Raw genomic sequence first — 17,679 nt, 5'->3', positions numbered from 1 at the left:
GTGATCACTGATGTTATATAATACAAAGAGATACCAAATCTACAATTATATAACTTAAACAAAGACAAAGAACTGCAAGTACTGATATACCCTTTCTTTTTCACTTTATATTCTAGGCTGACCAATTTTCAGGATTCCATATTCGATCTGTCTTATGTGTTCCCATATGGAATAGTAGCCATCAAATAATTGGTAAGTTGTTTTTTTTGTTTGTTGTAGTTTTCCTATCTCGTTACCATAACTAAAAAAAAAAAAAATACATTTGGTTTAATTTAGGGGAACAATAATATTGGATCATAGGGTTATAATATTCAAGTGTTGTTATGCATAATATTAAGCTGTTTGTTCGGATGTCTCAGTGTACTTGGTTTGGCCAATAATCAAGAAGTGCCATGTCCTAAATATGAACTTTAGAACAATAAAGAGACTTGTGAGATAAACAACGAATAGTACAAGAAGGAGTCATCAAGTTCAGCGGCTGGAAGTGGGGTAATAGGGCATCAATGATTTTCAGGGTTGGTGGGGCAAAAAACCTCACCCTTGACATTTTCCAAAATTCCAAATACAAACAGAAAGAGAAGCAATCTGCCAGGGACAAACAACAGCTCAGTGGCTTGTTCTATGGCCTGGCTACCATATGGGAGTAGCTTCTTTTAGCCAATTTTGCTTTTCACAGAGGAGAATTCTTTTAAAGTATATCAGCCTGATCTGCCTAACAAGGTCAGTCCAGCCCCAAAATACCAGGTAATTTTCCTCTGAACAAGGGAAGTGACACCCCCAGATGATCGTTTCGGCCTCCTTTGAGCCTCGTCAGTGAGGTGCAGTTATATCCCTCTAAGCACATTGGGCAAGGAGTCCACATCTGTTCCCGCTCAAGTGTAAACTACGATAGACGAAAGATTTTTGCGAGTCAGGCTTTTTCAAAGTAAAAAGTTTCTGCGAGCATTAACCCGACACGCGCTAAAAATAATCGCAACTATGTTAACTTCTTCTCCCATAGGCTTTAATAGAGCGTGGAAACTGCAAAAAAAATAACACCCATACTTGCGCACTAACCCGATGGTGTATTTTCAAGAGCACTGAACATACCGTTAAATATTCTAAATAATCCATAGAATATATTTATACATTTTCCAGTATGTATATTAATTTTAAATATTTTTTTACTATTTTTTTTATAGTAAAATATTTATATTTAATATTTCAATAAAGCTCATTGAAGATAGCAATTCTTCATGTGCACTAAGTCCTAAATTGCAAAGCCTGATGCACGTTACACATACAGTATTTTACATTCCTATGTTCCTCACGTAGGAAACATATTTTTTATAACTATATATATATATATATATATATATATATATATATATATATATATATATATATATATATATTAGGGATGGGCGAATGTGTAAATTTTCGATTTTCAAATGTAGAACGAATGTTATTACCGAAATTCGAATTCTAAATCCGAATGTCGATAAGAACGAATATTCTTAAAAATTCGAAAATCGAATGTTATTTACAGTTTTCAAATGTCACTTTCGAATTCGAATGTTTATAATTATATCGAATGTCCACATTCGAAATTTCGAATTTAACATTCTATTTAACAAATACTATTCAGAAGTTCAATAGTTCATGTGGTAGGGCTGGAATCTAGTAAATTGATACATAAATAGATACAAATATATAATTTCAAATGTTTCCATATAGAATATTGCATAATTCGAATATTACATTTAAAGAAAAAGCATTAGAAATACTATTACAATCTAAATTCGAATTTTTCAAATTCGAATACACGTATTGCATAATTCGAATATTACATTTAAAGAAAAAGCATTAGAAATACTATTACAATTTAAATTCGAATTTTTCGAATTCGAATATTGCATAATTCGAATATTACATTTAAAGAAAAAGCATTAGAAATACTATTACAATCTAAATTCAAATTTTTCGAATTCGAATACACGTATTGCATAATTCGAATATTACATTTAAAGAAAAAGCATTAGAAATACTATTACAATCTAAATTGGAATTTTTCGAATTCGAATATTACAGTTAAAGAAAAAGCATTAGAAATACTATTACAATCTAAATTCAAATTTTTCGAATTCGAATACACGTATTGCATAATTCGAATATTACATTTAAAGAAAAAGCATTAGAAATACTATTACAATCTAAATTCGAATTTTTCGAATTCGAATATTGCATAATTCGAATATTACATTTAAAGAAAAAGCATTAGAAATACTATTACAATCTAAATTCGAATTTTTCGAAAAGAATATTTTTGAATATAATCGTAAAATTCGAAACTGAACATTCGAAAATCGAATGTTAGAATGTTATGTAAACATTCGAAATTTGATTCGAACGAACGAATGTGTTAAAATTCGTGCCGTTTTTCGAATGTTGCGAAACATTCGCCCATCCCTAATATATATGTGTGTGTGTGTGTGAAACTTTTTAATTTAAAATACATATTTATACCTGTAAGTCTATAGGAATAGATATACAGGTATAGGTATATATATTATATATATATATATATATATATATATATATATATATATATATATATATATATATATATATATATATATATAAAAAGAGGGAGAGAGAAATATATATTTACAATAAAAAGGTCATAATCCTGTAAGTAAAGAACATTGGAATGTTAAAGGGACAGTCTACTCCAGAATTTTTACTGTTTTAAAAAATAATCCCTTTATTACCCATTCCCCAGTTTTGCGTAACCAACACAGTTATATTAATACACTTTTTACCTCTTGTATCTAAGCCTCTGCAGACTGTCCCCTTATCTCAGTTCTTTTGACAGACTTGCATTTTAGCTAATCAATTATGACTGCTATGTAACTTCACAGGAGTGAGCACAATATTATCTTTATGGCACACATGAACTAGCGCTGTTTAGCTGTAAAAAAAACTGTCAAAAAGCACTGAGATAAGAGATGGCCTTCAAGAGTTAAGAAATTACCAAATGAGCCTACCTAGGTTTAATTTTCAACAAAGAATACCACAGAGCAAAGCAAATTTGATGCTAAAAGTAAATAGGAAAGTTGTTTAAAATTGCATGCCCTATCTGAATCATGAAAGTCTAATTTTGACTTGACATCCTTTAAAGGAAAGTCTACTACAGAATTGTTATTGTTTAAAAGGATAGATAATCTCTTTATTAACCATTCCCCAGTGTTTCATATTTAACACTGTTATGTTAATACTCTTTTTACATCTGTGATTATTTTGTATCTAAGCTTCTGCAAACTGCCCCCTTATTCAGTTGTTTTGACAGACTTAAATTTTAGCCAATCAGTGCTGACTCATAAATAACTCCACAGGAGTACAATATTATCTATATGGCACACATAGCGCTGCCTATCTTTGAAAAACTGACAAAATGCTTTGAGATAAGAAGCGACCTCCAAATTAGCATATGAAAATACCTAGGTTTAGCTTTCAACAAAGAATACAAAGAGGACAAAGCAAATTTGATTATAAAAGTAAATTGGAAAGTTTGTTTAAAATTGCATGCTCTATCTGAATCGAATGTTTCATTTTGACTAGACTGTCCCTTTATTTAAGCTTTTTGCATGCCTTTTTTTCCAACGCCTGAGACCTTATAACTTTTTAATGCAATTTATAAAAAAATATATATTTTTATCAGACAGTGTTATTATAAGTGTAACTGTACTTTTAAATGTATTTTTGATGTTTTTTCTGCAACTTTTTTGTCTTGCGTAACAGTTAACCAGAGCTCTGACGTTGCACTGACCCGATGCTTGCTAAATTTGATTGGGCTCAAGCAAACACATTTACTTTCAACTCACAATATGCAAGCTATTTCCGTCATGCTCAAAGAAATGAAAAATACCCTTTATCGCTTGCGTGATAAAGATAGCATGCCACTCGAAATCTAGCCCATAGTGTAGCATTTCCTCTCACACGAGTAACTATATATATATAATTATATATATATATACAGGTAGCCCTCAGTTTACGCCGGGGTTAGGTTCCAGAAGGAATGGTTGTAAATCGAAACTGTAGTAAATTGAAACTCAGTTTATAATGTAAGTCAATGGGAAGTGAGGGAGTTATGTCAATTTTGAGAGGGGCCTGGGACGTAAGTAACCTATAATACATTCTTTTTAAAGCTTTGAAATGAAGACTATAAATGCTAAACAACATTATAAACAGTATCAAATATTCACACAACACAGAATATATCATCAAACTAAGTTTAATGAACAAAAACATTTTTCTACTTGCATTTTTCTGCAAACAAAGCAGTAAGGTCTCTGCATTGAAACAGTAGCATACACTCAGCTAGATTACGAGTTGTGCGTTATGAGTGAAAAAGCTTCATAACGCTGCTTTTTCACTACCGCTGATATTACGAGTCTTGTAGGTACAGCTGTACCGTACACTATTTTGGCCGTCACGCAACGTAACTACCTCACCTTTCAAAAAGTCTTTTTTCAATGGGACTTCCATAGCGCCGGTATTACGAGTTTGCCTGTCCGGCTAAAAAGTGAGCGGTACAGCCTATAATTACAAGATCTGTACCGCCACCTGAAAGTCAGTAGTTATGAGTTTTACGTTACAAAGTTGTACCATAAAACTCATAACTAAAGTGTTACAAAGTACACTAGCACCCATAAACTACCTATTAACCCCTAAACCGAGGCCCTCCCGCATCACAAACACTAAAATAAAATTATTAACCCCTAATCTGCCGCTCCGGACATCGCCTCCACTATAATAAACATATTAACCCCAAAACCGCCGCACTCCCGCATCACAAACACTAGTTAAATATTATTAACCCCTAATCTGCAGCCCCCAATGTTGTTGCCAACTACATACACTTATTAACCCCTAATCTGCTGCCCCCAAAATCGCTGCCACCTCACTACACATATTAACCCCTAATCTGCTGCCCCCAATGTCGCTGCCATTATACTAAAGTTATTAACCCCTAAACCTAACCCTAAGTCTAACCCTAGCCCTAACATAACCCTAATCAGCCTGATGAAACGACCGGAAGGTCGAGAAACGCGTTGCTGTTGTCATTTCATATAAATTATATGTTTTAACAGTGATTTTAATAAATTAGCTTTTACGATATCCCCGCTCTTGTGTATACCGTTTTTCGGTTGGTCCGGTTACCCGCCACTCATACTAAGAGCTCACAGCAATTGGTCCTATCACGGGCTACCCGTTCCTCTGATGATTCTACCTCCTGTAGCTGCGGATTGGACCCTGGAGTTCCGGATCTACCTTTCCATTGGTCCGTCTGGCGGGCGACTAAGGTCCCATCCTGTCTAGTGAGGCATACGTTTATGCCATCAATTTTGTGAGTATCCTGACTCGTTGTGTGTGGCGCCTCTCTTTTTTCTGCTTCTACAGACTTTTATAACCCTAACCCTAACACCCACTAACTTTAACAGAATTAAAATAATTCCAAATAAAAATTACAATTAATACCTAAATTATTCCTATTTAAAACTAAATAAATACTTACCTGTAAAATAAAACCTAAGCTAGCTACAAGTTAGCTAATAGTTATATTGTATCTAGCTTATGTTTTATTTTTATTTCACAGGTAAGTTTGCATTTATTTTAACTAGGTAGACTAGTTAGTAAATAGTTATTAACTATTTACTAACTACCTAGTTAAAATTAATACAAATTTACCTGTGAAATAAAACCTAACCTGCCTTACAGTTAAACCTAACATTACACTAAAATTAAATAAATTGCATTTAATGAAATACAATTAACTAAATTACAAAAAAAAACACTGTTACACAAAATAAAAAAGAAATGATCAAATATTTAAACTAATTACACCTAATCTAATAGCCCTATCAAAATAAAAAACACCCTCAAAATAATAAAAACCCTAGCCTAAACTAAACTGCCAATAGCCCTTAAAATGGCCTTTTGCGGGGCATTGCCCCAAAGAAATCAGCTCCTTTACTTGTAAAAAAAAATATAAACACCCCCCAACAGTAAAACCCACTACCCACACATCCAACCCCCCCAAATAAAATCCTATCTATGGCTATGCAATCAGCCAATAGGATTGGAACAGCCAATAGAATGCAAGCTCAATCCTATTGGCTGAGTGGATCAGCCAACAGGATTTTTTACCCTTTAATTCCGATTGGCTGGCAGAATTCTATCAGCCAATCGGAATTCAAGGGACGCCATCTTGGATGACGTCCCTTAAAGGGAACCTTCAGTGTACGGCTGGGACTGTATGAAGAGGATGCTCTGCGAAAAATGTTTTGAAGATGGAACCGCTCCGCGTTGGAAGGATGAAGATAGAAGATGCCGTCTGGATGAAGACTTCTGCCCGCCTGGAGGACGACTTCTTGCCGCTTGGATGAAGACTTCTCCTGGCTTTGTTGAGGATTTCTTGCTGCTTGGATGAAGACTTCTCCCGGCTGGATGAGGATGGATGTCCGATCTTCAAAAACTGTAAACTGTAAGTGGATCTTCGGGGGCTAGTGTTAGGTTTTATTAAGGGTTTATTGGGTGGGTTTTATTTTTAGCTTAGGGTTTGGGCAATGTAAAATAGCTAAATGCCTTCTTAAGGGCAATGTCCATCCAAATGCCCTTTTCAGGGCAATGGGGAGCTTAGGTTTATTTAGATAGGATTTTATTTGGGGGGTTGGTTGTGTGGGTGGTGGGTTTTACTGTTGGGGGGTTGTTTGTTTATTTTTTTTACAGGTAAAATAACTGATTTATTTGGGGCAATGCCCCGCAAAAGGCCCTTTTAAGGGCTATTGGCAGTTTAGTTTAGACAGGTTAGGTTGTATTTTACAGGTAAATGTGTATTTATTTTAACTAGGTAGCTAGTAAATAGTTAATAACTATTTACTAACTAGTCTACCTAGTTAAAATAAATACAAACTTAGCTGTGAAATAAAAATAAAACCTAAGATAGCTACAATGTAACTATTAGTTATATTGTAGCTAGCTTAGGGTTTATTTTACAGGTAAGTATTTAGTTTTAAATAGGAATTATTTAGTTATTAATAGTAGGTTTTATTTAGATTTATTTTAATTACATTAAAGTTAGGGGTGTTAGGGTTAGGGTTACGTTAGGGTTAGGGTTAGACTTGGTTAGGGTTAGGTTTAGGGGTTAATATATTTATTTAGTGTTAGTGATGTGGGAGGCCAAAGGTTTAGGGGTTAATAACTTTAGTATAGTGGTGGCGGCGACGTTGGGGGTGGCAGATTAGGGGTTAATAAATTTATGTAGGTGGCGGCGACATTGGGGGGGCAGATTAAGGGTTACAGCTGATGAGTTACTCAATAGTGTTCTTACATTGTATAGAATCTAATATATTCTGAACTTTATGTTCTATATTATTTTTTTACAATAACAGGGCCAGGAGAACTGCTCAAGTTTCTGGATGAGAGGGCATAAGAATATTATGATAAACTGAGTATATTTTGTAACTTTTCAGAAACTGCAATTTCATTGTTGAAGTTGATAATACCCTTTCAATGGTAAAAGGACCAAAGCATTGAGGCCCTATTTTTTTAGAAGAATAAAAGAGGCATACATTGGCTGTAGATTACCATACTTTATCACCTACTTTATACTGTGGAGAAGGTATGTGGTATGTACTTTTTTTGAGTGTTTGAGAGTCTTTTTCATAACAGAGAAGATCTGCGTAAGGTCTTTTATGTGTTGTTCCACTCCTGGTACTGGACAAAACACTACTAACTAATGAAGTATGGTGGAATGGTAAGGTTAATTGGCAAAGAATGGAGATATGTTAATAGATTGATGTATTTGATTATTATAAGCAATTTCTGGTAGAGATAGATATTGATGCCAATTATCTTGTAAATAAGTAATTTAACATTGAATATATTGTTTCAGTGTTTGTTTAGTTAACGCTGTTTGGCCATTAGACTGGCGATGAAATACTGTAGACAATTGTGTTGTATGTTATTCCTCACAGAAAGCTGCGCAGAATTTTGATGTTAACTAACTGTCTTCATGGATTCAGGTAACCCATGTAGCCTAAATATTTCTTGAATAAGAAGTTTGTTGTATAGTAAGTATACCTTTAGTACCGATTAGGGGCTAGATTACTTGTGGAGCGATATCATTTGCATGAGGAGCATAAACACGATCACAAGATTGTGGTTTTCTTTACGCTCAAATCCATATTACAAGAGGCACGCTGTTCAAATTACCACAAATTTATTTTCTATGGGTAGCATTGAGTGGTAAAAATTTCCCTTTTAAGGGCAATGCAGAGCCAAATGCCCTTTTCAGGGCATTTTTTAGAGTAGTTTTTTTTTTTAGATTTTTTTTGGGGGGGAGGTTAATGTTAGAAGGTTACAGTGGGTTTCTATTCTTCACAAAAAGAGCTGATTCATAAGCTGCTTTGAAGAACTTGTGGGGCAGGTTCGAAAATGCAAGCCTGCTTCCCGCAATGTAGGAAGCAGTGGTCATGAGATGGCTGCTTCTTACAATCTCTACCACCTCTAAGTTGGTGGAGGGAAATCACCCTGAACACATTTGCTCGGGTAATTGACAGGCCTTTCTCGCATACAATTGGTCACTTGAGTGAAGGGGATGGCATTACACACTACTTTGAGTATGTAATGGTACATACGGCAGCGGAAGAGCAGGATCTGCTGCTCATATGCCACAAAGCCCTATGGACAGGTTCTCAAGTTGAGAACCTTGTCTGCACGGAGTTTAGTACATCTGGCCCATAGTTTCTTTCGTTACGGGCCAGATTTGATAGGATTTCAATCTTTAAGTTATATGTGTAAAGGGAAAGTCTTGTTATATAGGTATATCCAGAGTTTGAATTCATCTCTCATCCATAAAACATACACAAGGGGGCTGATTTATCAATGTCTGTCCGACATGATACGCTGTAGCGTATCATGTCCGACAGACATCGCTGAATGCCGACAGCATACACTGTCAACATTTAACATTGTACAAGCACTTCACCAGAACTGCTTGTGCAATGCTGCCCCCTGCAGATTCGCCGATAGCAGGGGGTGTCAATCAGCCTGATCGTATAGGATCAGGCGGATTGCAGACCTCAGCCTCAGAAGCAGTGGACCAGTTATGGAGCAGCGGTTTTTAGACCACTGCTTCATAACTGCTGTTTCCGGCGAGCCTGAAGGAGCTTGATAATTCGGCCCGTTGGCCTGGAGTCTATCATAGCTTGCAAAGATGCAGATTGTTTATTCCACTGTAATGAAAGAGTAACTGAAAAGTGGGTTGTTGTGTACCGTGGGTATACCTCTAGGGACCTGATGTTAAAAGCATCATGGTAATGGTGATATTTTTAAAAGGTATCCATCGCCTGATCGAGATTGCCTGTTAAATTTTAAAAAGGGCTGAATCAGTGTTTGAAGGCAGTCAAAAGACGTGTTACTATATCACAGACCTAAGAAATATATTGGTGTTCCATGGGTGTTTCATGGGCGTTCCATAAGAGTAACCTGTATTTTAATGGGGAAACATTGCAGAGAGTTTCTAATTTTAAAAGCACTGCTCTTCATGTTAGATGCTCCTGTCATGAGATGCAGGACATATGCAGGACACAGCAATGATGGTACAACTCTATTTTATTGCAGAGCATAACAATACACATCTAGTCAGGTTGATTGTACTAAACTAACTGCGACACAGACACCGGACCTAAGCCCCGCCCACATACTAGTGACATCACATCCTGCTCTCATCACATCTTCCCCTTTTTCAAAGGCAAAGCATACATTTGCATATAATAAATAACAAGGTACACCAACAGGGTATACAACAACATTTTTGTTTTTGAACATTATAAAAACAGATAGATTAGAAAACATGAACAAATAAATTACATCCTGACTTGGACATCGGGGTAGACTACCCTAGTCCACAGTGACCATGGGATTATTCTGCCCATACTTCCGGTCACTGTTCTAGCTAAAGTCAGTCCCTGTATCGGGCCGGAAGTTTCACCACTCTTCCGCTTGATGTAACTTTGCATGAACTGTCCTCTGATACAGAAGATGGTGAACAAGAGTCTGCTGGAGGCAAAGATATATCCCCGCTGTGATCTTGCTGAGGGGAAGGCACCTCTCTTAGAACAGGGGATCCCACCGGCGGTGGTACTGAGGTATCCGGTTCCAGACTCTCTGGTACAGGCTGAAGATGTCTTCGGTTACGGCGTGTAACCGTCCCTCCCTCTGTAAGGACTGTGTAAGACCTTGGTTCTAGAGAGCAGCCCACTACCGTAGCAGGCGTCTTCCATTTCTTCTCATCATCCAGTTTAATTCTGACACTTTGGCCCGCTTTCAGTTCCTGTAAAGGCCTGACAGAATGTCTCCTGTCGTAGAAGAAACGATAACCCTTTTTGGCCTCTTCATCCCTCCTAAGGACTTCGTCCCGAGGAACAGGGCCAGGCGGCTTGAAGACACCCACTGAGGGTAAAGTGGTGTGAATCTGGTGTCCTAGCATCAGCTGTGCCGGGCTAAACCCGGTGGCTTGAATGGGCGTCGCCCTGTATGACAAAAGGGCTAGGTACGGCTCAGATTGCTTTAGAATGAATTTTGTTGTTTGAACTGCCCTTTCAGCCATTCCGTTGGCCTGCGGATAATGTGGACTTGATGTGGAATGTACAAAATCATATTCCCTGCTGAAAGCACTGAACTCTGTAGAAGCGAACTGCATACCATTATCACTCACCAGCTCCATTGGAATGCCCCAGCGGGCGAACAAACTCTTCAGGCGAATGATAACGGCCTGACTTGTGATATCATTCAGGGGTGCAATTTCCAAATACCTGGAATAGTAGTCGATCACAACAAGAAACTTTTTCCCGTGCAGTTCACACAAATCAGCAGCTATTTTCTGCCACGGCCCCGCAGGCAGCGGAGTAGACATTAAGGGCTCCCTTCTCTGAGTAGGCCGGCGTTCCCGGCAAAAGGCACATTTTGACACGTGATTTGCAATGTCGGAGCTGATCCCAGGCCACCACACAGCTGTAGCTGCCCTTTCTCTGCACTTTGTAATGCCTAAGTGGCCATCGTGAATCCTGTTTAACATCTCCTTCCTCATGCTGACAGGAATTACAATGCGGTCTTGGAACAGCACCAACCCCTCCAGCTCCGTGAGCTGCGACCTCTCTGGCTGGTAAGCATTTAAAGACATCCAGGCTGCCCGGCTCTCGGGCCAGCCATCTTTTATGTACCTTATAACTTCTTCCAGATCTGTGTCCAAATATGTCTCTTTCTTTATCTCTTCCAGTTTCCTTGAAGAAATGGACTTAGAGGCCAGAACTGAATCAACATACACTTTCACATCCGATTCCGTGGAGGATTCTTCAGCAGCAGCCAGCGGGAGCCTGGATAGTGTATCTGCCACAACCAGTTGTTTCCCCGGCACATGCACTGCCTGAACATTGAACCTGAGCAGTCTCATTAAAAGTCTCTGGCATCTCAAGGGTGTTTTGTCAATGTCATAAGAATTGATTAGAGGGACTAGCGGTTTGTGGTCAGTTTCCAGACTAAATTTCTCCAAACCCACTAGATAACGCTGAAAGCGCTCACAGGCCCAAACTGCAGCCAGGCACTCTTTCTCAATTTGAGCGTATTTTGACTCCGCAGCCGTCAGTGTGCGGGAACAGTAGGCGATGGGCTGTAGTTTGTTGTCATTCAGCTGCAGGAGTGCAGCCCCCAACCCATAACTGCTTGCATCAGCACTAACCACAGTCTTTTTTGAAGGGTCGTAGAACCCCAGCACTGGGGCAGACCCCAGCAGTGACTTGGCATGCAGGAACGCTTTTTCCTGTGAGGGTCCCCAGACCCAGGCAACATCTTTCTTAAGCAACTCTGTGATAGGGTGTAAAACTGTAGATAAATCTGGAAGAAACTTGCCCACGTAATTTACAAGGCCCAATATCTGTCTCAGCTCATGTACATCAGAAGGGCTTTTCATCTGTTCAATAGCCCGAATTTTCTTGGGGTCCGGCTTGATGCCATCCCCGTTGATGATATGCCCAAAGTAGCATAATTCAGTTTTCCTAAAATTACATTTTTCTTTTTTCAGCTTCAGCCCAGACTCTTTGATAGCCTGCAGCACACAACTCAAACGCTGATCATGCTCCTCCACTGTAGACCCATACACTAGAATGTCGTCCATGACGACCGCTGTGCCCACGTGGCCACTCAGGAGAGAACTCATTTCCCTTTGAAAGATTTCAGGAGCGGAGGATATCCCAAAGGGGAGTCTGCAGAAGCAGAACCGACCTACCGGTGTGATAAAGGTAGTCAGTTTGCGGCACTTTGGATCCAGGGGGATCTGCCAAAAGCCGCTAGAAGCGTCTAATGTAGAAAAGAACTTCGCCCCAGCCAACTTCGGGGCTATATCTTCCAATGTCGGCAGCACAAATCTCTCCCTCTTCACTGCCTCATTCAACCTTTTCAGGTCCACACAGATGCGCACCTTTCCGTTTTTCTTTGCAACTGGAACAATGGGGGCACACCAATCAGTTGCTTCAACAACCTCTTCAATAACCCCCATAGACTTCATGCGCATGAGCTCTTTCTCCACTTGAGGCATGAGCGGGAACGGAATTCTACGAGGAGTAGAAATACTGTATGGGACTGCGTCACTTTTAAGTGCTATACGGACAGGTTTGCAGTTCAGTAGGCCCAACTCGCCAAACATATCTTCAGAGATCTTATTCACTCTGGCCACGAGGCCCAAGTCACAGGCTGCTTTTCTGCTCAATAAACTGTTAACACACTGACCTTGGATCACATGCACCCACATGGTGAACTTCCTCTGTTTGTACTCACAGCTGGCAAGAAATTTCCCCACACAATCAATGCGGCCACCAGGACTATGGACATTTGTAGTAACCTTCGCCAGCTGGGGCTGTCGAGGCAGTTTCATAAATTCAGCAAAAGACATTACAGTGATATCTGCTCCTGTGTCAATCTTAAAATCAACTTTGGCTCCCATTACAGTAAAAGTAACTTTCCAATCTTCCTCTGAGCTTGTCCGTTCCACAACAGACCCCACAAAAGACACTTCCTGACCCTCCTGGTCACTGTCCACCTGCATCTCCTTAATGTATTCAGTTTTACACACCACTTCAAAATGGCCTATTCTGTTACATTTTCTGCATCTTTTATCTCTGGCCGGGCATATAGCACTCTGATCATGAGCCCGGTAGCACCGTGTGCATCGACCATGTTGCGCCCATCCACTTCTAGGCCTTTCCAGTACTTTAGATCTACCGCTCACACTGTGCCTTTCACTAGTAATTTTCCTAGACTGTTGCACTTCATTCACAATACTCTCAGACCTCAGATCAGCACTTTGCTTTTTCACCAGTTCACTCTGGCGGGCCATCCTAATAGCCCCGTCTAACGTTAAATCAGGCTCTAACTGCAGCTTCAGGGAGACTTCAGCATCTGCAATTCCAATAACTATTCTGTCTCTGATTTGCTCTTCTTTAGCAACACCAAACTCACAGAATTCAGCTAATTCATACAGGCTGCGCACAAATGACTCCACAGATTCTCCCACACGCTGATTACGTTTGTGAAAACAAGCTCTCTCATGAATCACATTTCTTTTGGGCACAAAGTGGGCACTGAGTTTATCCATAACTATATCAAAGTTAACTTCTTCCCCTTCTTGGAAAGTAAAAGCATTGAACACTGGCTCTACATCTTTCCCCATAGAGTATAAAAGAGAATTAACTTGTACTTCACCACTCTCCTTGTTCAGTTTGGATGCAATCCTGAAGCGCTGAAACCGCTGACGCCATGTGGGCCAAGCTGCAGGCTGAGAAAAGTCAAAAGGCTCAGGTGGGGTAAACTTTGACATTGCAATCGATCAGGAACAGAAGCGCAGTCCAGAACTTCTGACACCATGTCATGAGATGCAGGACATATGCAGGACACAGCAATGATGGTACAACTCTATTTTATTGCAGAGCATAACAATACACATCTAGTCAGGTTGATTGTACTAAACTAACTGCGACACAGACACCAGACATAAGCCCCGCCCACATACTAGTGACATCACATCCTGCTCTCATCACAGCTCCTTTTCAGCCCATATCAGTCTTGCCAGCTTTTCAGTGGCGAGAATTTCCATTGTGTGAAATTTAGTGAATATACAGAGAAACTTAATTTACATATGCATTATTTGAAATTTTTCTACACAGAAACCATTTTTTTGTTTTAGTGAATGCACAGTCACAGTATCGCAATCAGAGATAAGTGGCAATGTTGTTGGACTTTTACTGAAACTGCAATTCCTATTATTTCCTATAGGAGACACACCACCACTCATCAGAACAGAGAGATTCAGCCCACTTTCTTTTAAAATATCCCTGGAACCAGGGATTGTGAGACTGGTGAGGCCAAAAAGGCAATTTCTCATAGGTCTGACAATGCTTTAATCATCAGAGCCTGACTTTATGGCTAAGTCTGCCACAATATAAGCAGAGTCCTCTAGATCTTCTGTGATTCTTTTCAGCTTCTGACAGTGGACCTCTAATCAGACCAATCTATATAGGTTACAGAGGTAAAGCACTATAATATTGACTGGTATATATACCACCCTTTATAATCTGTAACTCATTTCAATGTAAACATCTCTGTAAAGTTCAGTGATCAGGGTGATGCTGTTTAAATCCCAATGCGTATAGTACTATCAGTGTGCTATGGCTTACCACAAACACCGCCGGCTTTCATCTAGCACCTCAGAACACCTCAGACTTAACGCCGTATGGAGCGGTAGTTCCGTCACCCACCAATCCCAATCGTTGAACAGCATGTAGCAAAATTCAAAGGGATATACAGGAAGATTCCAAACGTAACTGTGGCATAGTTCCTGCTTCACCAAATTGCTACCATAAAAGTCGCTGCTCACAGGTAAACCGAAAAGTAGGTAGAACTTCTCCAACACACCTGTCATTAAAATAAATTTTAGCGAACAATGTTAATTGAGTTAAACAAAGCATCAACAGGAGAGAAGCAATGCAGTTAAAAGTCCTCTTTATTGGATACTGAACATTAACTGCATTGGACTTTTTTTTTTAAATAAATTTTTATTGAGGTTCTTTTCAAAACAAACAATTATTAATTGTCAATACATAATAAAAAGGAGAATAAATTGTTACAGAGTAAGCTGCCAAAACAAGATCGTATAGATACATAATACAGTTAAATTACAAATTACCCATTAGATATAAGCAATAAACTCTGTTCAAACATTACACCTACTAAAAGATATAAGCGGCCACTTGTAGACCGCAAGATGCTGTAGCATAATATAAAGCAGGTAAACAGTGATGTGACAGGGCCATTCATGGACCCCTGATGGAGAACCTCTGTTTTATTCTTTTTTTTAGAACTATAGTTAGGATATATTTTAATAAGGCTTACAAGAAAATAATTTCAAGGAATAACAAAAGGTGAAATATTTGAACAATAAGGTGAATTTAGAATATTTGGTACAAGCTAGGAGAAAAGTATGCAACAATATATGCTAAGCCTATGGAAAAATCTGGTAAGTATATTTAAACATAAATGTTAAAAAACAAATATCAACAAAGAGGGCCCCATTTATATGTTTAGATAACATAATAGGATATGTAGGTATGGTGCAATATATAAAATGTGGTAACTTAGAATAGGATGTCAATTAGTATTTCAAACAATAGGTACAATGAAGGCGCCATTCTTTTGCTAAAATAATATGGTATGATATCTAAGTATGGTATAATATTTAGGGTGCGGCATGGGCAAGATAAACCACTTAGTGAATTCTCCCGGAGTGGGAAGCTTATTATGGGGGGGGGGGGGGAGGTGGGAATTAGAATATAATAAGTAAATATATATGGAGTGTATTTCATATATTGGTATCTATATATTCAGTAGTTATAATAAGGACACTGAAAAAAGCCTGTTTTGTTTATGAACAGTTACATGTCTCCAAGCTCCCAATTATAGATAAGGGCTTGCACCGAGCTAAAATGGTGGGAAAGAGGATCTTGCTGTCTTGGCGGCTGGCAGCCCAACCCCCTTATAATAATATCATTGGTGCTAGCCTAAAGGTATAACAAAGGAATGAAATGAAAAATTGAACTCAATAACCCACACACTGCGAGGATCAATATTAAGCAGGAAACAAGGTAGTAATAACGAGCTTGTCTCAATATAAGGTATATTAAAAGTTAGAGACAATATGGTGTGCTACAAACAATATTCCACAGATATATAGACCAGCTAAAACCCATTTCCTATTGCGGCCACTGGCTCAAGGCTCATTAACCCATGTCAAAGCATAATCAAGTACGGTGCGCAGTATCCTAATGGGCTCAAGACCTGGCTGTGCACCAGTATATATTAAATAATGGTATGTATGAGAAACGAAACTAATTGGCATGTGACTCTGAAATCGCCTCAGGGTTGTAACAAAAATGTGAAATCCTTTATAATAGCAATTCATTGTCACACGAGGTAACTGTACGTCAAGGCATCTATCATGTACATAAGCTTAAAGAAGCAGACCCCAGAGCATACTATGGCATATTGAAGACAATAGTGAGTGGTAGATAAGCTCCCAGAAGCCTCCAGTCCAAAATTAAACAGTTTTACATTTAGTGAGAGCGTTATAGTAGTGCGTAGCTAGGAGCATTAGGTCATACATTATTATGGTCACCTATGTCTGTTATCTGTGTTAACCAATAGATAAAGCAATAAAAATATATATCAGATAGGTACATATAGTGAAGTATGGAATATGGAATGGGCAATTGAATCAAAAGGGATGCTGTAAAGTAGGAGTTTATGCTAGACAATATAAATTCTCTCTAGCGAAAACATTAGTGAGTAAGACCATTCATAATAGACATAAACATTAGCAGACAAGGTTTGATAGATAACCTAATATAACATAAAAGGGGTAAATGTAAATATGCCTCATTTTATAAATTGTGGTTTTTGGGAAGAATAGTGGAGGCTGTATACAATATTTAGTAATAAGCAAACGGAACCATATAAACAGAACATGGTTAAGCAGACTATTGGAGAAATCATGCCAATTTTAGATGTCAGTCTCTAAATAGGAACTCTAACAAACAGAGCCTCTAGACATAATAAGGATATAGATAGAACAAGAACATTCATGAACATGTAATAACACAGGCTACAAAGTAGTATGGTATAATATGTTGGATTATATAGCCATAGCTCCGTTAGAACTTCACAGAGACGTTTCAAAGGGGCAATAACTATTATAGTGTCCATGGCAGCATGGTTATTGTAATACCAGGATCGGTGCCCCAATCTACTCCATAGGCACCCGCTAACTCACTTGTACCCCACACTGTATAGATCAATAAGTCCAATCTGAGGAAAGCTGTTACACCAGCTCGGAGCACTTGTATATGGTGTGTAAGAAGTTGTTTAGCTAGCAGATATGAGCCATTACCCATCTTCTCACAAGGCTCTTACGAATAAGGGGCTGCTTTAAATTATAGTCCAAATTCTTGCAGGGCTATCAACCCCTCGGGCTAACCATGAAAGTGTGCCACCAGTGTCCCACTGCAAATCCAAGGAGTGGACATAGCGGTA

At 38.6% G+C, this 17,679-nt stretch overlaps 1 protein-coding gene across 1 annotated transcript in view; it reads left to right on the top strand.

The window, feature by feature from the left end:
* PDE11A (phosphodiesterase 11A) overlaps positions 1-17,679 on the top strand; it is a 1,463,629-nt gene that overhangs the window by 929,182 nt on the left and 516,768 nt on the right. Inside the window, exon 7 of the mRNA XM_053698495.1 lies at positions 117-192. Coding sequence (XP_053554470.1) covers positions 117-192 — 76 coding nt within the window. The remainder of the gene's footprint in view (positions 1-116; positions 193-17,679) is intronic.

The sequence above is a fragment of the Bombina bombina genome, chromosome 1, assembly GCF_027579735.1.
Source record: "Bombina bombina isolate aBomBom1 chromosome 1, aBomBom1.pri, whole genome shotgun sequence".
Taxonomy (NCBI): domain Eukaryota; kingdom Metazoa; phylum Chordata; class Amphibia; order Anura; family Bombinatoridae; genus Bombina; species Bombina bombina.
The sequence above is the reverse complement of the archived record's forward strand: the minus strand, read 5'-3'. Positions and strand labels throughout refer to the sequence as shown.